Source organism: Penicillium psychrofluorescens (assembly GCF_964197705.1).
Source record: "Penicillium psychrofluorescens genome assembly, chromosome: 1".
NCBI lineage: Eukaryota > Fungi > Ascomycota > Eurotiomycetes > Eurotiales > Aspergillaceae > Penicillium > Penicillium psychrofluorescens.
The window spans coordinates 3,412,561-3,433,464 of record NC_133439.1 but is presented as its reverse complement, the minus strand read 5'-3'; the positions used below and the strand labels follow the sequence as shown (position 1 = coordinate 3,433,464).

At 53.5% G+C, this 20,904-nt stretch overlaps 10 protein-coding genes across 10 annotated transcripts; 3 read left to right on the top strand and 7 right to left on the bottom strand.

The window, feature by feature from the left end:
- Nucleotides 1-239: 239 nt before the first annotated feature.
- On the bottom strand, nucleotides 240-1,766 carry PFLUO_LOCUS1275 (uncharacterized protein; the record flags this gene model as incomplete). Its single annotated transcript, XM_073778299.1, has 3 exons — nucleotides 240-839; nucleotides 895-1,598; nucleotides 1,655-1,766. The coding sequence occupies 3 exons, from the start codon at nucleotides 1,764-1,766 to the stop codon at nucleotides 240-242; spliced, it is 1,416 nt and encodes a 471-aa protein (XP_073635368.1).
- Nucleotides 1,767-2,616: 850 nt separating this feature from the next.
- On the bottom strand, nucleotides 2,617-4,014 carry PFLUO_LOCUS1274 (uncharacterized protein; the record flags this gene model as incomplete). Its single annotated transcript, XM_073778298.1, has 3 exons — nucleotides 2,617-3,382; nucleotides 3,434-3,511; nucleotides 3,566-4,014. The coding sequence occupies 3 exons, from the start codon at nucleotides 4,012-4,014 to the stop codon at nucleotides 2,617-2,619; spliced, it is 1,293 nt and encodes a 430-aa protein (XP_073635367.1).
- A 475-nt stretch (nucleotides 4,015-4,489) lies between these two features.
- PFLUO_LOCUS1273 (uncharacterized protein) lies at nucleotides 4,490-6,019 on the top strand (the record flags this gene model as incomplete). Its single annotated transcript, XM_073778297.1, has 1 exon — nucleotides 4,490-6,019. The coding sequence occupies one exon, from the start codon at nucleotides 4,490-4,492 to the stop codon at nucleotides 6,017-6,019; it is 1,530 nt and encodes a 509-aa protein (XP_073635366.1).
- Nucleotides 6,020-6,410: 391 nt separating this feature from the next.
- On the bottom strand, nucleotides 6,411-7,734 carry PFLUO_LOCUS1272 (Sphingolipid C4-hydroxylase sur2; the record flags this gene model as incomplete). Its single annotated transcript, XM_073778296.1, has 2 exons — nucleotides 6,411-6,994; nucleotides 7,044-7,734. The coding sequence occupies 2 exons, from the start codon at nucleotides 7,732-7,734 to the stop codon at nucleotides 6,411-6,413; spliced, it is 1,275 nt and encodes a 424-aa protein (XP_073635365.1).
- A 760-nt stretch (nucleotides 7,735-8,494) lies between these two features.
- PFLUO_LOCUS1271 (uncharacterized protein) lies at nucleotides 8,495-9,157 on the top strand (the record flags this gene model as incomplete). Its single annotated transcript, XM_073778295.1, has 3 exons — nucleotides 8,495-8,792; nucleotides 8,856-9,012; nucleotides 9,073-9,157. 3 exons carry the CDS (start codon nucleotides 8,495-8,497, stop codon nucleotides 9,155-9,157), a joined length of 540 nt encoding a protein of 179 aa, XP_073635364.1.
- Nucleotides 9,158-9,541: 384 nt separating this feature from the next.
- On the bottom strand, nucleotides 9,542-13,131 carry PFLUO_LOCUS1270 (uncharacterized protein; the record flags this gene model as incomplete). The annotated part of the gene is made up of 4 exons (XM_073778294.1): nucleotides 9,542-11,151; nucleotides 11,199-12,202; nucleotides 12,374-12,900; nucleotides 12,964-13,131. The coding sequence occupies 4 exons, from the start codon at nucleotides 13,129-13,131 to the stop codon at nucleotides 9,542-9,544; spliced, it is 3,309 nt and encodes a 1,102-aa protein (XP_073635363.1).
- A 387-nt stretch (nucleotides 13,132-13,518) lies between these two features.
- Nucleotides 13,519-14,439, bottom strand: PFLUO_LOCUS1269 (signal recognition particle subunit; the record flags this gene model as incomplete). The annotated part of the gene is made up of 2 exons (XM_073778293.1): nucleotides 13,519-13,877; nucleotides 13,968-14,439. The coding sequence occupies 2 exons, from the start codon at nucleotides 14,437-14,439 to the stop codon at nucleotides 13,519-13,521; spliced, it is 831 nt and encodes a 276-aa protein (XP_073635362.1).
- Nucleotides 14,440-14,781: 342 nt separating this feature from the next.
- PFLUO_LOCUS1268 (uncharacterized protein) lies at nucleotides 14,782-15,245 on the bottom strand (the record flags this gene model as incomplete). The annotated part of the gene is made up of 3 exons (XM_073778292.1): nucleotides 14,782-14,951; nucleotides 15,021-15,164; nucleotides 15,230-15,245. 3 exons carry the CDS (start codon nucleotides 15,243-15,245, stop codon nucleotides 14,782-14,784), a joined length of 330 nt encoding a protein of 109 aa, XP_073635361.1.
- A 913-nt stretch (nucleotides 15,246-16,158) lies between these two features.
- On the top strand, nucleotides 16,159-17,720 carry PFLUO_LOCUS1267 (uncharacterized protein; the record flags this gene model as incomplete). The annotated part of the gene is made up of 4 exons (XM_073778291.1): nucleotides 16,159-16,462; nucleotides 16,519-16,865; nucleotides 16,931-17,383; nucleotides 17,457-17,720. 4 exons carry the CDS (start codon nucleotides 16,159-16,161, stop codon nucleotides 17,718-17,720), a joined length of 1,368 nt encoding a protein of 455 aa, XP_073635360.1.
- Nucleotides 17,721-17,910: 190 nt separating this feature from the next.
- Nucleotides 17,911-20,771, bottom strand: PFLUO_LOCUS1266 (endoribonuclease ysh1; the record flags this gene model as incomplete). Its single annotated transcript, XM_073778290.1, has 5 exons — nucleotides 17,911-18,446; nucleotides 18,496-19,132; nucleotides 19,184-20,330; nucleotides 20,474-20,571; nucleotides 20,622-20,771. The coding sequence occupies 5 exons, from the start codon at nucleotides 20,769-20,771 to the stop codon at nucleotides 17,911-17,913; spliced, it is 2,568 nt and encodes an 855-aa protein (XP_073635359.1).
- Nucleotides 20,772-20,904: the final 133 nt, after the last annotated feature.

Genomic DNA, 20,904 nt, shown 5'->3' with positions numbered 1-20,904 from the left:
TTTCTATTTTATGTGTATACTTTTTTCCATGTCAACTCACATTTGACAATACAATGCTCCATAAGATTTCCTATTACCTGAATTGAACAAAGGGCATATCATGCGAAGGTTTCATTATATGCGCAAAACATGCCTTGATATTATTCACAATATCTTATGGTAAACAAACGAACAAATTTATGGGTATCTCGCTGCCTATTCTGCAACTTCAACCCAATTTATACAGCCAGATAACAAAATCAAGAGATCATCAAATATACAGCAGAGAGAACACCTCCAAGGATTGCTGCAGTCAGAATGGCGGCGCCGACCCTATCAGCTGTAGTAATAGGTGAGAACGACACCGCAGAGTCTGAACTATCGCCAGTTCCTGCAGCGCTATTTCCTTTACTCGTGCCGCCAGTAGAAGCAGTATACGGGCCGCGCACGCTTCCAATAAGCAATCCTTGCACCGCTTCAAGAACACCCATCTGCTGGCCGACACCAGTTGACCCATCGTAGGTGCCCGTAGTCCATTCAAACCCACAGTAAGTACCTGTAGATCCGCCCTCGCATTGCGCGACGGCGGCCTGGGCAGTGGCACGAAGGTAGCTCATGATAGTATTGTAGGTGTAAGGAGCAACCTGGGCGGCTTCGGCCATCCAGCGGGAAAGATATGCCTTGAAAGATAGCTCGTCTGTGTCGCAATTATCGATCAACTCGCATTGCCGTTCGTACATGACATTCTCGCTTGAAGAGTTTGTGGAGAAGAAGTGATTGGCCGAGGACAGCAGGCCGTCTACCCTGGCTTTCCATATCGAGGATGTGTTGGTAGATGCGTTAGTAGATAGTGATGAGGTCTGGTCTAGTGTTAATGCTTGACGTGAAAATGGAGGCAGTGAGAGAGCTACAAACATAATTATACATGATTGCAGCGCCGAGAAGATATACGCCTGTGTTGTAGGTCCATCGATCATTGTCAAGGGACGAGCAGTTGGTAGTGTCGCTGGAGCCATCATAAATCTCATAGCTGGATCCAATCAAGCCCACAGTTTCAGTCCAGTCCCAGGCCCGGGTAGCCCACTTGGCATACGTCGCATTTCCTGTATACCGCGCTAGTCGAGCTGCAATGTTAAAGAAACAGCCATTGGCAATGCTGTTCTTGTAATCGTACCCTGCATTCCAGGTAAAGATCTGCCATCGCAGACCTCCATCGCAGGTAGAGGCATCCCAGCGCGTAGTTTGCTCGTTGAAGACAGCCTGCACCATTGCCAACCACCCAGGATCCGAAGAAGGCGGGTTTGTGAAGTTACGCTCGGCGGCCATCATGGCGCTGATAGCCCAGAAGCATTGGTCGTCGTTGCCCTCATCTAGTGTCTGGTTCGCTGGCATGAAATCACCATCGCTACCCGCTTGGTGGATCAAAGCCTGCACTGTAATGTCGTTGTAGGTATCGTCGCCCGTGTATGCCCAATAGTTGATGAGCGATCCGAAAAGGCCGCCGGCTTCCCACCAGTAGTATGGGCTAGGTAGATTTCCAGCCACATCTCCAGTGTTATTTCCCGTGTAGAATGTGATGAGATCGTAAACCACTGTGCTGGCGGCCGATTTGATAGATTCTGGTCATGAGCATTAGAGTCGTCACCCATGCACTACCAGAGGGAAGAACACAGACCATCACTATCCACGTCGAGTGAGATCCCTGTAGCAAGAGCCTGGACGCTCAATAATAGAAGCAAAGTAAATTTTGAAGGCCATAATCGTGACAACGTCCATGGAGCGTTCATGAGAGACATCAGTAGAATCGAAATGCAGTGGCGTCAGACCTGCAGCACTGCAATCGAATATTCAATGATCAAGACATACAAATCGATGAATAAAAGAGGAGTCAGAGAAAAGATTTAAGCATTTAAATTCTTTTTTACAGCATCCCCAATTCAGATCACCATGCTGGGGCTGGTGGTAATAAAGCGCCGGGCTTTCGTTTCGTGGGTTTCTATTGTCCCCAGTGCGATATTTTTGGTACCATCGTACGATTTGGTGCTTACGGAGTCAACGATTCGTGTCTCATCGCGGAAAGTCTGAAACAAAGAATCGTGGACAAGAGTTGAGTGTCTAGATTCCTCGCATTTTGGAAAGCACGCTAACCTCAAATCGGCAAGGCTTAGGGCTGAATACGTATGCTCCTTTGACACATTCTTGACGCTAAACGCTGGTAGTAATACAGGACGACCGGATTTGAATGACTTTGTGTGATTGAATGTGGCTGAGTGATGAGTCGTGGGAACCACCAAAGCGGAACACGCATTGCGGACGCGTATGATAAAAATCCGTGCCCCGCTGGCCGCGTAGATGGCTCAAAATTGGCGCAGGTGAAGAAAAGTGGCAGCCTGGGTTTTTCTGAAGACGTATGAGTCTCGACCCTCGACTAATTGGACTGCACTGTCTCTCAGAGATCCTCTGGGAGATCCGGGTGCCTTTCCGATAAATCGTCAAACAGTTCGGCGGGTCAGTAAGTGAAGGCGTAGCAACTGTAACATATATTTTTTGATTCCGATACAGGACCAAATCAAGGTTTTTTAGCCAATCTAGACCTGATCAACGGATCCATTCAACACAGTTGACAAAATCAAGCCGTTAATCATGGTTTACATCGGTTGGCGAGCCTCCATTTCGGTACTGCCAGAGACGGCTGAAATCCTTTACACGCAGAACCTTATTACCATTATCCGTCTGAGTGATTTTGCGCGACAGATCTCCCTTGGACATGTTCGGGAGCAACGCATCGCAGGGTGCAGAAGCAAATCCTGGCTTCAGATGTGGTGTGTTGCTGTCTACTGTGCCTTCTGTCATGTCCACTTCCATATCCATAAAAGGATTCGAATCTAGAACCTTTCGATCAGGTCCTAGCGTGAACATGTTATCCATGTAATGTTGGTTCATCAGATGTCCAGAGCCGGGGCGGACAAACAACCGACCCATGTACCGATTTGGGATGTTAATGTAGTGCAGAACTCCCCACACACAGACAAAGTCCACCGCATTGGCATAGTGCTCGATGTAGCCAATAGACTGATGGGACTGCTGCTCGGCGTTGGAATTTTGCAGGGTTGTCTGTTGAGTCGATTGCGATTGGCTGGGGTTGTTAAAATGGTTCGCCGCGCTACCAAAAGTGTATACTTCTAGCTGATGCAGCAGGTTCTGAGGAAGCTCGTCTAATAGCCAGTCGATGACAAGACCCCCTTCAATTGCTCCTTGGCTGTGGAGTATGAGAATGACCTTGTCATACTGGGGATTCAGAAGAGCTTCCTTGATGAGCACGTATTCGTCTCGAATATCCTGAGTGGCATATGAGAAATCACGCTGAATCAGACACTGAAGAACATCAAATATGATACCAGAGCTATGGAAACTGGTCAGTTTCATCAACCACTGAAACGCGTTGGCTACTTACGTGGGATTAAGAACTCCGGTTACCCTGCGGCCGAAAGTGTATGAGAGCAAATCAACATGTTTCTGTAGCCAATGGTGGCTGATTGGGGTCAGCTTCCACGCAGGCCCAGTCTCGGTTTGCATATCTACTTACCCTACCCCGACCCCATTCACGTAGATCCAGTGCTCCCGCTCATGGCCCGGCCTTTCGGCGACCGGAACTCGGGACACTAAAAATCGCTTGAAGCCATTAAGCGTAATTTTGCAGACGACATGGTTGAGAAAGAGAGCAGCCGTGATGTATACAAGGGCCCAAAGCGTCGGGATTAAGAAGATGATGACGATCGGCAGAGACAGGAGAAAGAGCAACTGGTATACAACGAGAAAAGCGTGGACGGTGGTGTCTCCAAAGTCTCGCCATGATGGATAGAACTCATCAAGCGGCCATGTTCGACTCAGGTTAAGTGGAAGGAAAACCCTCGGCAAGGCCCAGGCACTCTGGAAGAAAAGGCAGATGTCGCTCCACAGCAGCTTCAGGGGCGATGCGGTGTACGGCAGCGGTCTCACATCGCCCTGCTGGGCGCGCAGGACTGTACGGTGCATGGATGCGCCAGGGCGATTACTTTTATCTGATCTTGATGAGGGTGAATTTGATGAGGAAGAAATAAAAACAAGGAATGTCGAGTGTCTGTCATGTGATGCATCAGGTGCATTGACAGTAACTATAAAACAAGCTAAGAGAGAAAAGAAACAAAGAAACCGAGTCTATCGACACAGATCGACAAAGAACGGGTGTGCCACAACAACAAAGTGGAATTCTACAAAAAGCCCTGAGACCCAAAGAACGATGTTCTGCCGGTAGATCCCTGCATATTCACAATGCCTTTCACGATGAACGAAAGAAATTGCCGGCAAATTCCTACAAAAAGCTCAAAGGCTCCTCGATCTACTGTTTCAGATCAACAGTTAAATATTCCGTTCATGCCCTGGTCAAAATTATCATCGCCGCCAACTTTGGATGCACATTTGGTCCACCAGGTCATTCCATGAATACCATTCAAGGATTCTTTTCTCCAGGATGAAGCGACACGGCAGCACAAAAAAGAAAGAGCCTCCTCGGACCTTCATCACCCAAGAGGCCAGACACGCAGCCCGGACATCACCCAATATATACCCGCGGTTAGTCACTGAGCTGACGCGGGCAGAAGTGAAGCAGCTAACGGAGGTCCTACACCTAGACAACAAGCACGACCATGCCTCGCAGCAGGGACCCGGCATTCAAAAGATGATCGAAGCCTTGCCGAAGCGTCTGCGCAAGGAATGGTCCTTCTCCATGCGCTCGATCCAGTCAAGGTGGCAGCCCAGCACGTTGTGCGAGGTGCATCGCTCGCTGAATCCGGACTTGGTCAACGACATCCAGCGCCTGGTAAAGAATGAGGTCACGGTGCACCTCCGGAAGTTGGAAGCGTTCCCTCATCTTGTCGGGTCCGTCGAACAGGAGATTCTGTCCAGTCTCCAGGCCTTGAAAGGAATGTGGACTAGACCTGAGTCTGGCTGGCCTGCGGCACCCATGGCATGGACGTACCAGATCAACAACTGTGCGGCGTGCATTGTGGCGCGCATTGCCGCGGACAAGTACACGGTTCGAAGCCTGTTCGTGGTGCTGCAAAGCCGGACCCGTACTCGCAAGAAGCACCGTTTGCGCCGGCTGATGCCCTTCATCGATGAGAGTCTGAATCGCTTCGGAGTTGAATCTGACGGATTGCACAGCACCGCCAATCAGCTGGCCAACACGCTCAAACTCACCCGGAAACGCTGTATTCGGGCCTGGCACGAGGATCCGAATCGCGAGCACGGAACTCAACGGCACAATAAAGGGAAACCGACCTTGAAGCACCACCAAGACAGTCATGCTCTGAAGAATCTTCTCCTTCGACCAGGTTCAAGCTCCGTGGCATCACCTCAAACCACCCCCGTGACAGTGAAGAGCGCAGGTCACCCCAGTCAAGCAACCATCTCGTCGTCTTCTCAAAATGGGCGTGCTTCCAGGAACATATTCTGGGACAAGCGACCCCAACGATCCACAGCCGCAGGCCCAGCATCCAGAAACATCAGCCGCCAAACTATTCCAGAACGACCGGTAAACCCGGAGCCTCCAAGGACGATCCCAAGCCCAGCGGTCCCCAACCCATCAAAAGCCCCATCACGAGCCTACATGCACAGCAAATGGGGCTCCGACATCGACGAGCAGATCGACGAGCTGATCGAGTCGTATCAAAAACTGGGAATTCAAGGCAACCCCTCACCTTCGCGGACCAGGAATCCATCGATGCTTCCGCCGGTGCAAGCCAGGATGAACGAGCAGCGCAGACGCACCAAGGCTAGTACGAAGCGAAGCACTGTGCTCCCCGCCTCTCAGCATCACCAGTCCACAGGCTCTGCGGAGGTTCCGCTGGTTTACCAGTACTCTCCGTCTGAGTACTCGGACAGCGACTGGACGGATGCGCCGTGTGAGGACGAGGGCTATCGGCCACCACGGCGACAGTGGGGTCCGTCGCCGGCTACGACGACTTGGAGTTTGGTTTGTGATGAGGGGAATGTTATCTGAGGAGGACTGGGGAGGTGCGGTTGGGTGAGAATGGATGATGTTAAGGATCTATTTTGTTTCCAGGTTACTGCTATTGTGGTTGCACGGGAATGGAGGACAGTTGTTGCTGTTATAATTCCCTATATAGATTGGCACAATTCAAGATTGTTTTATTGTTTTTGTCATCTGGATGCCTGAGCAAGTAGAGATAAAAAAAAGAAAATAGACATTAGCGACAGTAGGCCGTTGAGGAAGGCATATACAAAGCATTGACTCGCATATTCTCAGAGTATTAATACACCGGAATCAGCGATTCCATGGACATTAGAAAAAACAGACGATTGAAACCACAGCCGAGGAGATGACCAGCAAGCTCCAATAGGACCAACAGAATGCATTAGAAGGTATTTTCTTAGCTTTGGAGGACGCTGCCGGGCATGCCGTGGGTCGCGCCCTTGAGGCTATCAACCCGCGGCGACAGCGTAGCGGTTTTGCGGCGCAAACGTGTACGGCCAGCGGGACCCTCTGATGAAACTACAGCGGGCTCATGTTCGTGGACCTTCGGGCCGGCAGCGGGCGGCGCATTCGCGGCGTCCATGTCCACCTGTCTCTGAGCGGAATCGCGGGATCGCTCATAGCGAAGCTTGACGTCTCCCTTCCACTGGGTGTTGAGCAGACGGTCCCAGAAAATGAAAAACGGCTGGGAGAAGTTGTTTTTAATTCCCCAGCTTTGGTGATGGATGTCGTGATAAGCTGCGTTGTTGGACGTGATGTGCTGCAAAGGATCCCAGGGGAAGGCGTAGCCACAGTGGTCATCGACGGTTTTGATGGTAGATAAGGTAAAGAACCAAATAGCCTGGCGGTTGGTCATGCAGGAGACCAAGAAGCCCACGCCCGTACCGGCCGTGTCCAGAAGGAATCCCTCAACGGGGTGGTTGTAAAGAGCACCGAAAGCGTAGGGAACGTAGAGACGGTGGTGGCGGGAATGGAAAGTAACTTGCTTGGGTCAGCTAGAGTCCAAATCTTTGCGAGTAATTCAACTTACCATAGAGCCAGCGGTTCAGGTGCATGGCACGGTGCCAGAAGTACTGCCAGGTATCGACGATGCCGACTGCCAGTGCAAACTGCAGACCGGGGATGAGATACCAGTAGATGAAACTGGCGGCAGATAATTCCCAGCTAGCAAACGCCGGTGCCACGACTTCCGCTCCCGTGTCAAGAAGTAGGGACTGCGTGACACCGGGATACGAGCCTCCAGCTAGAACTCCAGCCAACATCGAGTGTCCATTCAGCGACAACGACTTGGCAAGACCGAGCGAGTCGACTCCAACCAGAGCCAACAAGCGGGGGAAAGCTTTCTGGACGATCCGGAGCCGCTGTGCCCACACGGCCACATCGTACTCTTCCCGGCCAACCACTTCCTCGGCGTCGAAATATGACATCGACATCCCAGCGATTGTCTGAATCACCTGCTGCAAGATAACATCGCGCACAACCTCCCAGCGGCTGACATGGTTTCGCTTCAAGACTTCGGCGGGAGTGTGTAGACGGTACTGGACGAAGTATTCATTGACATCGAGGAAGTGATAGAACATGGACAAGACCCAGTAGGCGACAATGGGCAGGATGAGGGCCAAGACATTGTCCGGGATCGGAGCCAGCAGCGGTTCTCGGGGAGTCAAGGTGTATGACGGCAAAGGAGGGAGCTCGAACGTGACGGATGTGTTGCGAGTCATGGTGGTGATTAGTGGCGTGATCCAGCCACAATAGGTATTCTGAAAGGTGAATTTCAACGCGCAGCCAAGGATAAAGGTCGAAATTATTATCACGGAGGCTAAAAAGCGAGACGCTCGGCAAGTGGAATGGGAAAGGAGTGGCGACAAAAAAAGGAAGCGTCTCTCGTCAGCGACTGCCCGGATGCGTCGGAAACTAATGGGCAGGCACGATCGAGGAACCGGATGACACGGGGTCACACATTCAAGAGCAGATGAAAGGAGAGTAAGAATAAAGTAGGTAAGGATAGTGAGGAAGATAGGTCGGTCTTCGTTGGGGAGTGGTAGAATGAAGAAGACGTTCACAGCCGCCGATCAGGAGAAAGTCCGGTGGCGCCAGCCGGAAAGGGCCGCGTAACAAGCTGTGACGGTATTTGCCTAGCTTCAAGAGGGAGGTAATGTATTATATGGTATTGGCGTGTACTGGAGGGTACTGGCGTGTATCTGGGCATCTACAGATCAACAAGAATAGTAATTCGCATCAGAGAATCCTCCGAGGAGATCACTACTAGTAGTTCACGAACTCATAACCCTATGTTATCCCGCAATGGTCTCTGTTGTCCCCAGACTGAAACAAACAGAGCAAAACCCCACCACGGTACCCGCCACTAAGGAAAAAAAACTTCCCCTCCTCCTATTTTTCTTTTTCTTCCCTCCTAGTCAGCCCGCTTTTCATCCCATTTGTTCAGTTTTCAGTCGTTCTCCTCCCTCTCCCACCGCCACCATGATCATCTACGAGGACGTTATCTCCGGCGACGAGATGCTTGCGGACACCTTCAAGATTGTCCCGAACAAGGACTGCCCCATCCTGTGGGAGGTCGACTGCCGCAAGTACATGAAGTCCGCCAACGAGGACTTCGAGCTCGAGGGTGCCAACCCCTCGGCTGAGGGTGGCGACGATGAGGGTGGTGAGGGTGAGACCAAGATGGTCCACGATATCGAGGACCAGTTCCGTCTGGTCTGGCTCAAGACCGAGGAGGGCCTCAAGCCCTCCAAGGAGGCCTTCAAGGGCCACCTGAAGTGTATGCCATGAACTGTCCTTTTTCTGATGCGCAATGCAGATTCGCTAATGTTGCTCGTCATAGCCTACGTCAAGAAGGTCCTCAAGGCCCTCGAGGCCAAGGGTGACGCCGAGGCCGTTGCCGAGTTCAAGGCCAACGCCGCCGCCGCCATCAAGAAGATCTCGGCCAACTACGACAACTACGATGTCATGATGGGCCAGTCTATGGACGGTGATGCCATGTATGTTCCCGTCCTTCTCCACGATCTATGCACGATCCCAAAACTAACTGTCTGTCCCAGGCACATCCTGATTGACTTCCGCGATGATGGCGTCACCCCCTTCGCCACTCTCTGGAAGCACGGTCTGAAGGAGAACAAGGTCTAAGCGGTCCTTCCATTTGTCGGCGCGGGCGAGAAGAAAATGCAAAAAAACGAAAGCTATGAAAAGGGGGAGGAAGGAAATGCGGGTCCTGCATCGCTTGACGGGCGACGGACTTCCAAGATATCCTCCCGCCAGGCGGTCCGGGTCTGTTCTAGCTATCCTGCAAGTCGCATCTTTGCGATTGTCAAGAGTCACGCCTCATGAATCTATCACTGTTATGTCGGGTCTATGCCTTCCACACGTAGTCGTCTCCCGCAAGAGTTGAGAATCTCGTGGCGCACATTCAACTCTCTCAATATGGAATGATAAACACATGTAGATTAATTATGGAGATATGCGTGTATCTATACATGGTCCATACTATAAGTCTATGAGAATATTATGACATTAACAATACCCGGGCCAATCGCTCGACGAGGCACGCATATTCCCGCCATTCGCGGTCCACGGCGCCGGAAAAGCGCCTCCATTCGCCCCGACTGGAGACACGCCGGGCATGGCATTGGCATCGATGCCCGGTACGCCCGCATTCCCAATACCAGTATCTGCGACCGAGGGACCCAAATCCGGGAATTCGAACCCTGCAACGGGGTCGAGTTCCATCAACTCATCGGCGACGGGGAGATGCTGACCAAAGACAGCGTCCCATTGGTCCCAGTCGAAGTTGAGGTTGGGGTCCACCATGGAGGGAGGGGTGGGTACATGTACATTCATAGGTGGTATATTCTGCGGGGTGGGGTCCAGGAAGGACACGGCGGGGGATGAGTTCGGAGGTGGTTGTGGTTGTTGTTGAGGCATGGGGATGAAAGAGGAGAGAGGAGGGGAGTTGACCGATGGGCCTGCGCTTAGGGATGATGCGACGCCGGGCGAGTTCGAGGCTGCGGAGCCAGATACAACAGAGCTGCCAGGCTTGCTCATCGATCCGGGAGATAATGAATATTGTGCGACAAGTGATGGTGAAGCGGTGGGGAGAGAGGTGGGGAGAGAGGTGGTATCGAGGGATGGAACCTGGTGAGAGTATCGTAGAGGACTGGGGTGAACCGAAGCAGAGGAGGGACCCGATTGAGAACGGGTCATGTTGTAGAATTTGTATTCAAAATCGGTGGGCTGACGATTCGGCGGCAGCGAAGCCATCCGATTTTGGGAGGGCGACCCAGCCGTAGACGATGATCCGAAGTCCAAGAGCCCATTGTTCAAAACCCGAGGGTCAGCTGCTGGGGAAGCAACGCCTGCCTGGATCTGATCTTGCTCGGTCCAGAGCATTTCTGGATTCAAGCCGGCCTTTTGCCAGGCTTTCTGGCGCAGGCGACGGATCATGCCCCACGCCTCCCGGCCACCATCTTTCAGCGGTCGTTGCGTCGAGACGCCATCCTCGCCTCCAACCACCCCGCCATCAGGCCCAGACAGCGCCAGGATCCGGTCGATGAACGCGCGTGACTTGGATGCCTCGGGGCTGTAGGGTCGTTCGTAGAGATCAATGAGCATGATCATTGTCGCATGCATCGGTTGATGGTTGCCCGGCCAGCTCCAATGGAACGGCTGGAAGTCTGGATCGGTTGCCAGTTGAATGAATTTCTCCATGAATCCGTGGCAATGTCGAAGGGCGCTTTGTCGCGCCGCGGGCCAGATTCGACTTCGGGCATTTTTGAGGAAGGGCTGGTAGGCAACACAGAAGGCCTTGTCAATGAATAGCGACAGAACGATTCTAGCCCACTTGTGGAAGGACACAAGAACTTGGGAATGGTATTGCTCGGGACATCCATTGGGACCGTCGCCTGGAAGTTCGGTATCAGTAGACTGAGACTCCACCGGCGATTTGGACATGGACAAGTCCCGCTCTGCCGAGACATTCTCGGGGTTCTTGCCCTCTGGGATCCGGTTCACTATGGAATTAAGCTTGAGCTGAAGATCGAGCAGGATTGATCGGAGCTCTTCCATATCCCTCCGAGTCAAGGGCTTTATGCCCAATTGGATTTTGAGGATTCGGCGGACGGCACCTAGTGACAGTTAGCATTGATTTTTATTCGAACAAGAAGTCACTCACGAGCCATAATGTATTTCCCTCTTGCAGACAGGTAATACACATTCACTGTCGATGGCCCACCACACAGCACCGGATCATCGGGGTTGTCCGGTGCACGGCGGTTAGAAGCCACCAGCTGTTCATAATCTTCAGCTGCCGGGGTACCCAGCAAGGTATCTTTCACCTCGCTCGTCTCACGAACGTCCCAGTAATTCTCGTCGCCGACCAGCGGCGGCAGGCCACTGGACATCGCGACGAGGCCGTCCATATGCATGATATGCCACCACAGGCGGCGTCGGTATTCTGCCTCGGATGACTCAATCCCAAACTGAGCTGGATCTCGATGAAGGCCCATAGTCTGTGCCACGCGCATGGCAAGGCTGACGAATAAGCTGCTCGTCAGGGGTTCTTCCTCCTTGGAGAGAATAGTCTGCACAATAAGGTAGGCTGACAACCCCTGGAGAGAAGGGCTGCGAGGAAAGGCAATCTTCGTCAACCAGCGGGTGACTTCCTCGCTGTACATTCCGGACAAAGCAAATCGCGACGACGCGTTAAATTCAGCCTTGATTGTTCGGATCGAAATGGTGACGGAACCGCCATACCAAATGGCATATAGCAGTGGAATAAACGAGGGATTGGGGCACGGGTCTCCCGAATAACTTTTGTAGTCATACCAGTCCCAGAAGGCGTTGTAAAGTTTGAGAACGCTTGGTGGGTGAACGACTGGACTGATCGCGTGGACTCCTGACATGAACCCCTTGTAAAGAATATGGCTTTGACGTCTTGTCGGGACATGATCAAGCATCTCGGGTTCCACGACTCTGTCAGTTACCGAAGGGGAGTCGCCGGAGGGGAAGATGATGGATTGTTGGAAAGACTCTCGGGATCCAGGGGACGCAGTGGAACGTGAAGCCGTACTATCGATCGACGTTTTCCACGTCCTTCCAGCGCTGGCAGCTGGATCAGTAATTCCGGGGCTAGTGGTGTCGGAAACAGACGGTTGGTCATGGGAGCGATTCTGGTCTCTGAGCAGCTGGTTCAGCTCATTGATCTGTATCTTCAGTCAGCCCAGAGAAATCAGTACAATGAGAACAGGGGGAGACATGCCTCGTGGGAGATGTACGCCCAATATGTGGTTCCAACATATCTAAACCGGCATTAGCAATGAAATCTCACCATCAATGGATACAACCCACCTCGACCTGCCACCATCCTCCAAGCTCAGATGGCCCAAATTGAGACTCCCCACGGGATCAACGAGGTCTGTCGCTTGTCCCGAGGGAATCGGAAACTCATCACCACTCGACTCTGCCGCGGCACGACGCGGGCTCGCCGACCTTTCCGAACTCGATCGCTTCCAGTCATTGTTCGACAGGGGTTCCTCCTTGACATTTGGCTCCAGACTTTCCGCATGTCTCTCCACCGCTTCGACAGCCTGGTCCCCACCAATGCGCTCGATCATTGACATGAGCTTGTCCAGCCGGGCTTCAATGGCTCCTTTGTGGGCTGCTGACGAGCCGGCCTCTCTGAGGTGCCCGTAAATCGACTGTAGCTCATCCACATCCTCCTCGAGTGTTCGCGGAGTCTCCCTCGGAGTCTCTCTCCTCCGCTTGACTCCGTGCCGCGACTGGGATAAATCGCGCGGAGTCTCATCAATCTGCGGTGACACGTCGTACACGCACTCGGTACTGTTCTTCACGCAGTTTCCGCAGACCGGATGGACCTGGAATGAGCCCACAGACATTAGCTATCGGCCAGCGTGCAGCGACTCAAGCGGAGGTATTACCTTGTCGCATTTCACCTTGCGCCGGCGACACATGTGACAGCTATAGCTCGCGCGATTGCGAGTAATCTGGCGCCCGCCGGCGATTCCACCCCCACCACCCCGCTGGGAGGATGACCGGGGGCGGCCGGGGTCGGCGAGAGTGAACTGGATCTCCGGAGTGGGATTCATGATCTGCTACACCAGTCAAGGGAGCATGTCAACGAGACCAAGAAACGTCGTTGGTCTTTTATCCAATGTTCTGCGGGGAACGGACGATCGGGGGGAACGAACTATCGGGCAGGGCCGGCCAATGACAGCATTGACTCTGCGTTTACTCATCAGGCAGTAAGGCACCATTCGGTCGGGCATCACCTAACCATTGACGACATTCGAGTGATTTATGGCATAGATATGTGAATAGGACATTGGATTCAAGTATCTATCGTAGAATAACTATCCACAGAAGAAGCCGGAAGAAAGCAGGTCGATCCGAGGTATTCAGGAGCCTCGATTCTATCCAAAAGCAAGAGAACGCCCATCGCCATGTAATGCAAGTCCAAGGTAACATGGAATATATCACGCCTTGCCCTTTTTCTTCTCCTTCTTTTTCTTTTCTGCACCCCCACCGCCTGGCCCCGATGGCCCGCCCATGTCCATCCCCGGCATACCTGGAATTGCAGGCATTCCCGGCATTCCCCCCATGCTCTGCATCTCGGCCATGGCATCCTGCAATGGGTTATCACTGACCCCGCCACCACTGTATGCGGGCGAGTGAATCGGCAGGATCTTTCCGATCTTCCAGCCGCGCGGCGCGGAGGGCGCATCGGGGAGTTTGTCAGGCACGGGCAGACCGCGGATCCGTAATCGGTACGGGGATTTCTCGTTGGTCGGGTGGGCTTTCAGATACTCCGCGACAAGGATGTAGAGATGATGCTCTGGAGAATAGCAAGGGTCAGTCAGTTTCTGCAGGACCCAATGGTTGTGCAGAGAGAGAGAGAGAGAGAGAGAGAGAGAGAAATACGCACTATTCTTAATCTTGGAATTCATCGACTTTCCATCCTCATTCTTCAGCAACACACGCACGCGTCCGGGGTTCGCCCAGTCCTTCGGATGCAACTTCTCCGGCTCCAGACCGACCTGCAATCCGAGCGTCTGCGCCGCATCGGCGATTTCGCGAGCCAGCGGATTTTCCACCGCCAGCTCGGCGCCCACCTTGCGGCCCTCGGCGCGCGAACGGGTCTTGTCGAAGTAGATGGGATACAGGCATTGGAAGTGTTTGGGGATCTCGCGCTGGGGTTCGGCCATCTGGGCCTCATTGGCGGCATTGGCCATGTTCGCCATGTTGGCCATGTTGGCCACGTTGGGCGTGGGGTTTGCCGGTGCGCGCGAGGGGATGTCGGCGGGGGCAATGATGACGTTGTCGTTGTCATCAAAGTCGGAGGGGGCGACCTCATCGGGGTCGGAGTCGACCTCCTCGACGCGGGCGTGTTGAGGCATGGTGGGTGGTGTTGAGCAGGTCCGGTGTGATCGTGGAAGGAAAGCAGAGGCGGAGTTTGTGGGCGGGGCGCACGGGCCAGTTGGCGGGATTGGTGCGGCATGGCCACTCCGGAGTATACATTCTATAGTGACTCTCTGTTCACTTTGCAGTGCCGTTTCAGCCCTTAGGTCGATCTGCGTACGAGTATAGACTATCACCCTGCAAAAGGTACAGCGAATAATTATACAGCCGAACTACAATGGGACTAAACGAGTTTGTTTACCAGGACGACCAGCCAATAAACGAATGTGATCGATTCTCAAAACGAGTCTAGAAGGACACATGGATATGCCATTGGCTCTTTACCAGCCAGCATCCTCGGCAGACACGCGCTCAATGTGCTCGCGGGCCTGACGCTTGGCCTTCTCGCGGTCAATGAAGTCCAGACCCCGGGTCTCGACCTCACGGTCCACGAAAGCACCGGCGAAACCAGCCATGATCTCCTTGGCCTTCTCGTGGCTCTCCGGCTTGCCTGTTCAGATCACCCATCGATCAGCATTCATGTCTTTTGTGCCGGGATGGACGGAATGGTGTCGCTTACCCTCACGCTCCTCGTGCTCCTCGTAGGCCTTGGCAGCCTCGTAGCTGGCGGCCCCGGCAATCAGCTCATGGGCGAAGCTGGCCTCATGCTCCTGGGGCTCGGAGTTGTTCCATTGCTGGTGGTAGTCGGCCTGCTCGGAATCGTCTATGCCACTAACGGTCAGCCAAGACGCTAAGCCCCGGCTTGGCATGCACCGGAGTATAACTCACCACTGAACCAGCCCATTTTGAAAGATGTGTTGCTTGAAAAGTTGGATTGAAGTAGAGAAAAGTGGTCGGTGGTGAAGAAGAGGAAGGGGAGAAGAGGGCGAAGAGGGGTTTATATAGGAGGGGCATCCAACGTAGTGCGAAACGGAGCCAATCACTTCAGGGGCTAGCGAGTGCCACATCACGCAACCTCCACGTTCCGTCTATCTACGGGACGGCAAGCTTTCAGAGGACGGATGATGAAACATCCTTTGGCGCCTGCTCCACGTCAGCCCATTTCTCAATCGTTGGCGCGGCACTTTGGTGGTGAGTTTCAATTGAAGGGGGGGTGTTTTGCCCTGGTGGGGTTTATTTACAAAGGTCTCCATTTAGCGCAGGGTTTCCCGAGGAGGGGCAGAGTGGCGGGCTAGGATGTGGGCGATCCTCTGCCTGGGAGCAAGAATGAAAGGATTCCACATGTCTAGTCCCAAAAACCAGACATGCTGGGCGTAGAACGAGGTCAACAAGTCGATCGGGGACCATCACATGTTTCAATGGATCAGGGAGTCCTTTGGGCGCTTCGCTCTTTCTCTACTGGTACGTCATACACTATTTCAGTCTCACTCGTCTCCGTCTTGTTTCGACAAGGAAACGAGGCTAGTGAGCTTGCGCCTCATACAGGGGGTTCTATGTAATATTATCACACCATGTTCAACTATCACAATGTTCATTGAGGGCCCACATGGTTGTCCTTCATCGATCTGAGAAAGTGCTAGTCCGTCTTCCGCTATACTACAACCCATATCTTGCCTCCGCGCATAGTTGCATACACCCAATGCAGGTACACCATGTAGGCCAGTGTGATTAATCACCCCCCCGGCATGCCGAACCCGCTCTCCCCGCACATTCCAACAAGTGAGTCACGCTGTTTATTTCCACCTTCTACATCTACCATGACACGATCCAGTGCCGTCCTTCACCGGGACACTCATTTCATCCCCAAATCGGTTGTTGGCGGCAAGGGCAGCTATCTCTTCCTCGAGGATGGGACAAAATTTCTCGATTCGACCGGCGGCGCGGCTGTGGCGTGTCTGGGACATGGCCACGAGCAGATCAAGCAGGCCATGAAGAATCAAATCGACACGATATTGTACTGTCACTCGGCCTTCTTTGGCACTCAAGTAGCCGAAGACCTCGCTCAGCTGTTGGTCGACTCCACGGGCGGGAAATTGTCCAAGCTCTTCGTCGTCAGCTCAGGTCAGCCCGCACCTCAATATATTATTCACGGCCCTATCCACTAATATGCCATTCAGGTTCCGAGGCCATGGAAGCGGCTCTCAAACTAGCCCGCCAATATTTCCTCGAGCTGCCATCCCCCCAGCCGCAGCGGACACGGTTCATCTCCCGTCTGCCGTCCTATCACGGCACCACGCTGGGCGCTTTATCGGCCGGAGGCCATGTCCTTCGCCGGCAGGCCTTCGAGCCTCTTTTGTCCAAAAACGTATCGCATGTCTCTCCCTGCTATGCATACCGCGGCAAGCAAGACGGCGAGTCTGACGCGCAATACGTCGCTCGTCTAGCCGCCGAGCTGGACGCGGAGTTTCAGCGCGTGGGACCTGAGAATGTGTGCGCGTTCATCGCAGAGCCCGTCGTCGGCGCGGTGCGTTATCACCCTCCGCGCCAATTATATTCCTGAAAAACACTAATCAAATTAATTGGATTCAGGCCCTGGGCTGCGTCCCCGCTGTACCGGGCTACTTCGCCGCCATGAAAGCCGTCTGCTCGAAACACGGCGCACTCCTGATCTTCGACGAGATCATGTGCGGCATGGGCCGGTGCGGCACTCTGCATGAATGGGAGCAGGAAGAGGTCGTGCCAGATATCCTAGCCATTGGCAAGGGTCTGGGTGGAGGGTACGCGCCTGTCTCGGGGGTTTTGATCGCCGATCATGTCGTGCAGACCATCGACAAAGGCACGGGCGCTTTCCGACACGGACAGACCTATCAGGGCCATGCGCTCTCGTGTGCGACTGCGTTGGCGGTGCAGAAGACCGTCCAAGAGGAAGGGCTGCTGCAGAATGTGCGGGACATGGGCTCTTATTTTGAAGAGCGGCTGCGGAGCCAGTTGGGAGGGCATCCGTATGTGGGCGATATTCGAGGGAAGGCGCTGTTTTGGGGGGTGAGTAGAAATGCATATGCATCTATCAATAGAGACGCTTTGATGGGAGAGATTGCTGACGCTGCGTTTCCAGCTTGAATTTGTCAAGGACAAGGATACGAAAGAACCATTCGATACCGAGACGCGTCTGTCGTTCTTGATTCAGGAGAAAGGTCTGCGGCCGGAGTATGCGATCTCGCTATATGGTTGCGCTGGCACTGCGGATGGCGTCCGTGGTGACCATGTCATATTGTCTCCGCCCTACAACGTGTCTAAGGAAGAGATCGATACGATTGTCGATGTGACGGCTAGAGTACTAGATGCTGTTTTTGCGGACTTGGGGATGTCAAAAGAATAGCTACAGAACCTCCCACTCTTGATCAACGACATGTCAATTTGAATCTAGCCCTTTTTAAATATATATCGCGAGTTTCTTCGAGTAATTCAAGAATCAATCTACTACACAATTTGTCTCCGCAGAATGCCCATAAAGTCATCTCAGATCCATTCGAGAGTAACTAGCCATTATTGTACAGATGCACCCCCAATCAACCCTTGGCCTCAATGGCAGTCGCCTGTTTCACGTCGACCTCCATCTGCTCCTCGGCAGAGCCATTGGGCGCCGCCACCTCCCGGGGCATCGAGTCCTCAACCCACAGTCCCGCAACCGTCTCAACAGCCCGCTCGACAACGACACGGACACGATCCCGCAGGATAGCATTGGCGCACTCCACCTCCAGGTTCTCAAGCCAAACACGAGCCACGTGCTGGTCCACTTGGATCTCAAGGCCGGGGACGGGGATACCCAAAGCGTGAAGCCGATCAAGTTCTGCAGACTCGATATCCGCCAATCGCTCGGGATCTGTCGTTTGGTCTGCGTCGCCATTTTCTAGCGTGCCGTTCACGAGCTCGGTTGGGACCCTTGGGCGTTCGATGGGGGCAATGCTCGAGCCGAATTGCGCTTCCAGCATCATCAGAAGGCGTGTCAGTCGTTCGTCGGGTGAAAGCCGGGAATGGGGGTTCGGGGGAACGGCGATGTCATCATCGCCATGATGATGGTGGTGATGCTTGTCTTTTGCGGATTCTAAAGAATGGTTAGCATCTTGTCGGAATTTGATAAAGAGGTCACGTACGTTTCACGGAGGCTGGACTGCTCTCGACGGTGAGAAGAACAGCCATGACAGCGTCGGCGACACCGTCGTTCATCATGTTCCCTTCCCATTCCAGTTCAACCTCGCGGGTTCGTGGGTGGTGGCGGAGAATGACACAGCCCATCACGAGGAAGGTCTGTGTGGTTTCCATCGGGATTTCCTCGTCGGCAGCCTCCTGTTTGGGCTTGGAATCTTCCGAGTCGCTCTCGGTTTTCTTAACCTGGTTTCCGACCTCCTCGATCGCGCCAAAGGTACCCTCAAGAGCCCATCGAATTAGATCCATGCTGGCCGAGCTGAGCGTGATGTGTTGCTTGCATGTGATGGTTGTCGTGGTGAGACCGGCGTACTCCTGGAGGTCCTCCGGAGCAACCAAGCTTAAATCGAATCCATTTTGAACCAAGACACCAGCCATGAGCTGGCTGTCACTTTCTTCTGTGGGAGGAGCAATCTGTGCCAGCTTCCCGACCACCTTGGCAATCTTGTCCTTCTTGAAGGGGATGCGGACCTCATCGCAGTTGGCAGGCGTATATACCTTGACTTTGACTGTCTTGTCTGCGTTGAGGCTAAGGAGTTTCGACTTGAGTCTCATCATCTGGTGCTTTTCTCCGTGAACAAGAATCTTGGGGGGATGTTAGTGACAGCAATTTGAGTGAGAGGGGATAAGACTCACCACTACTGGCGCAGCGACCTCTTCGATAAAGTTCCGGTTCTCAACACCGTCAACATGAGCGGCGAAGCTGACCTCATCAATCGTGCATCGGCGTGGGATCATCACTTTCTGCTCCTCGTCGTTGCCTCCCGGGACCCGGCCTCGTCCATGGCCAGTGGCCACTTTAGACATCACGGCGGGAATCTGGTCTGGCTCATTGAGCAATTGCTTCGCCATGGTGCCTTCCACACTATATCCGGTCATGACCACACCGTTCCGGTCACTGGGAGCCCAGCGCTCGAGCAATTCACGACTCGTGCCTGATTGCAGCATACCCGGCGAAGCCAGCATGACACAGCCCCCAACATCGTCGAATCGGTCCAGGCTTCGCAGACTTCGCACGAAGCGGAAATCCCACGGCCCCACGCTCACGCTCTTGTCTCCAGAAGCCTCGGCCTCGGCCATCCGGAGCCTGAATAAGCGCTTAATGTTATCGTTCATGGCGCCAATATAGGTCTGGTAGACGACCATGCATCGACGGGCCATGTTGCCGATATAATAAATGGGGATTTTCTGCAATTCCGGGTGCCGTTCCCAGTATTCGTCGAGAATCAGAAGCAGTTCCTGCGCGCGTCCGAGGGCAAACACCGGCATCAGAACCCGACCACCGCGATTTAAAACACCCGTGATGGACTTCATCAGCGCCGCTTCACGTTCCAGCCGAGGCGGATTCGATGAAATGCCGAATGTGGATTCCGTGATGAGAACATCAATCTTGATCCCCTTGGGCACTTCGGCCGGAATCAAGTGTCGGTCCTCTTCGCGGGAGTAGTCGCCGGTGAACAGGATATTCAAGCCGGCGATCGAGACCAGGAACATGGCGGCACCGAGGACATGACCGGCGGGGAATGGCGTGATGCGGATACTGTTGATGGTGTGGGTGGTGTTGAAGTCGATGGTTTCGATGAGAGGGAGTGTAGAGAGGTGGTCTCGTTCGGTGTATAGATTTGTGCGCTGATCCGAGCTGGATGAGGTGTTGCTGACCCGGACGTTGTCTTGGATCAGCCATTTGTAGATAGCTTTTGTGGCGTGCGTCATAAAGATACGGCCTTTGAAGTTGGTCTTGCTAAGGACGTAGGGGAGGGCGGAGGAGTGGTCGACGTGGAAACTGGGAAGCAAACGATTAGCCCACTGCATAGATGGATGTAGATACAAGTACAGCGGGAACAGAATGATTTGTATTGGGCTCTTCTCATATACATGCAACCACTGGTCCTGCTCCGACTGAAAACACAAGGGGGTCCGACATACTGGCTGATCAGAAGAATATCCACCGTGCTGAGATCAAACTCGTCGAAGAAGGGAAGGGCCGAGAATCCTTCTTTGGCGGGATGCATACCGGCGTCGAGCTATCGGCTTCGGTTATTATTCGGTCTGCTCCAACACACATGAAACTTACCATCACCGTCTTGCCCTTGTACTGAATGATATGGCATGACCGGCCGACTTCATTGCCTCCGCCCAGGCAGTAGAACGCCAGCTCATCCGATGGGTCCACGGGCTCATCATCCACGGCACCAATCGCCGAGGCCTTGCGCTTGGCCGCCATGATGAATTTGGGGATTCACCTGGCGAAGGCGCAATCTGGGAACTGCTTAGGGTTCTGAGAGCGCGTCGCTCTCACCGTGTATGGGATCCTCGAGGGCCACCTGGTAATCGCTTAGTATTCCGAGGATGTAGTC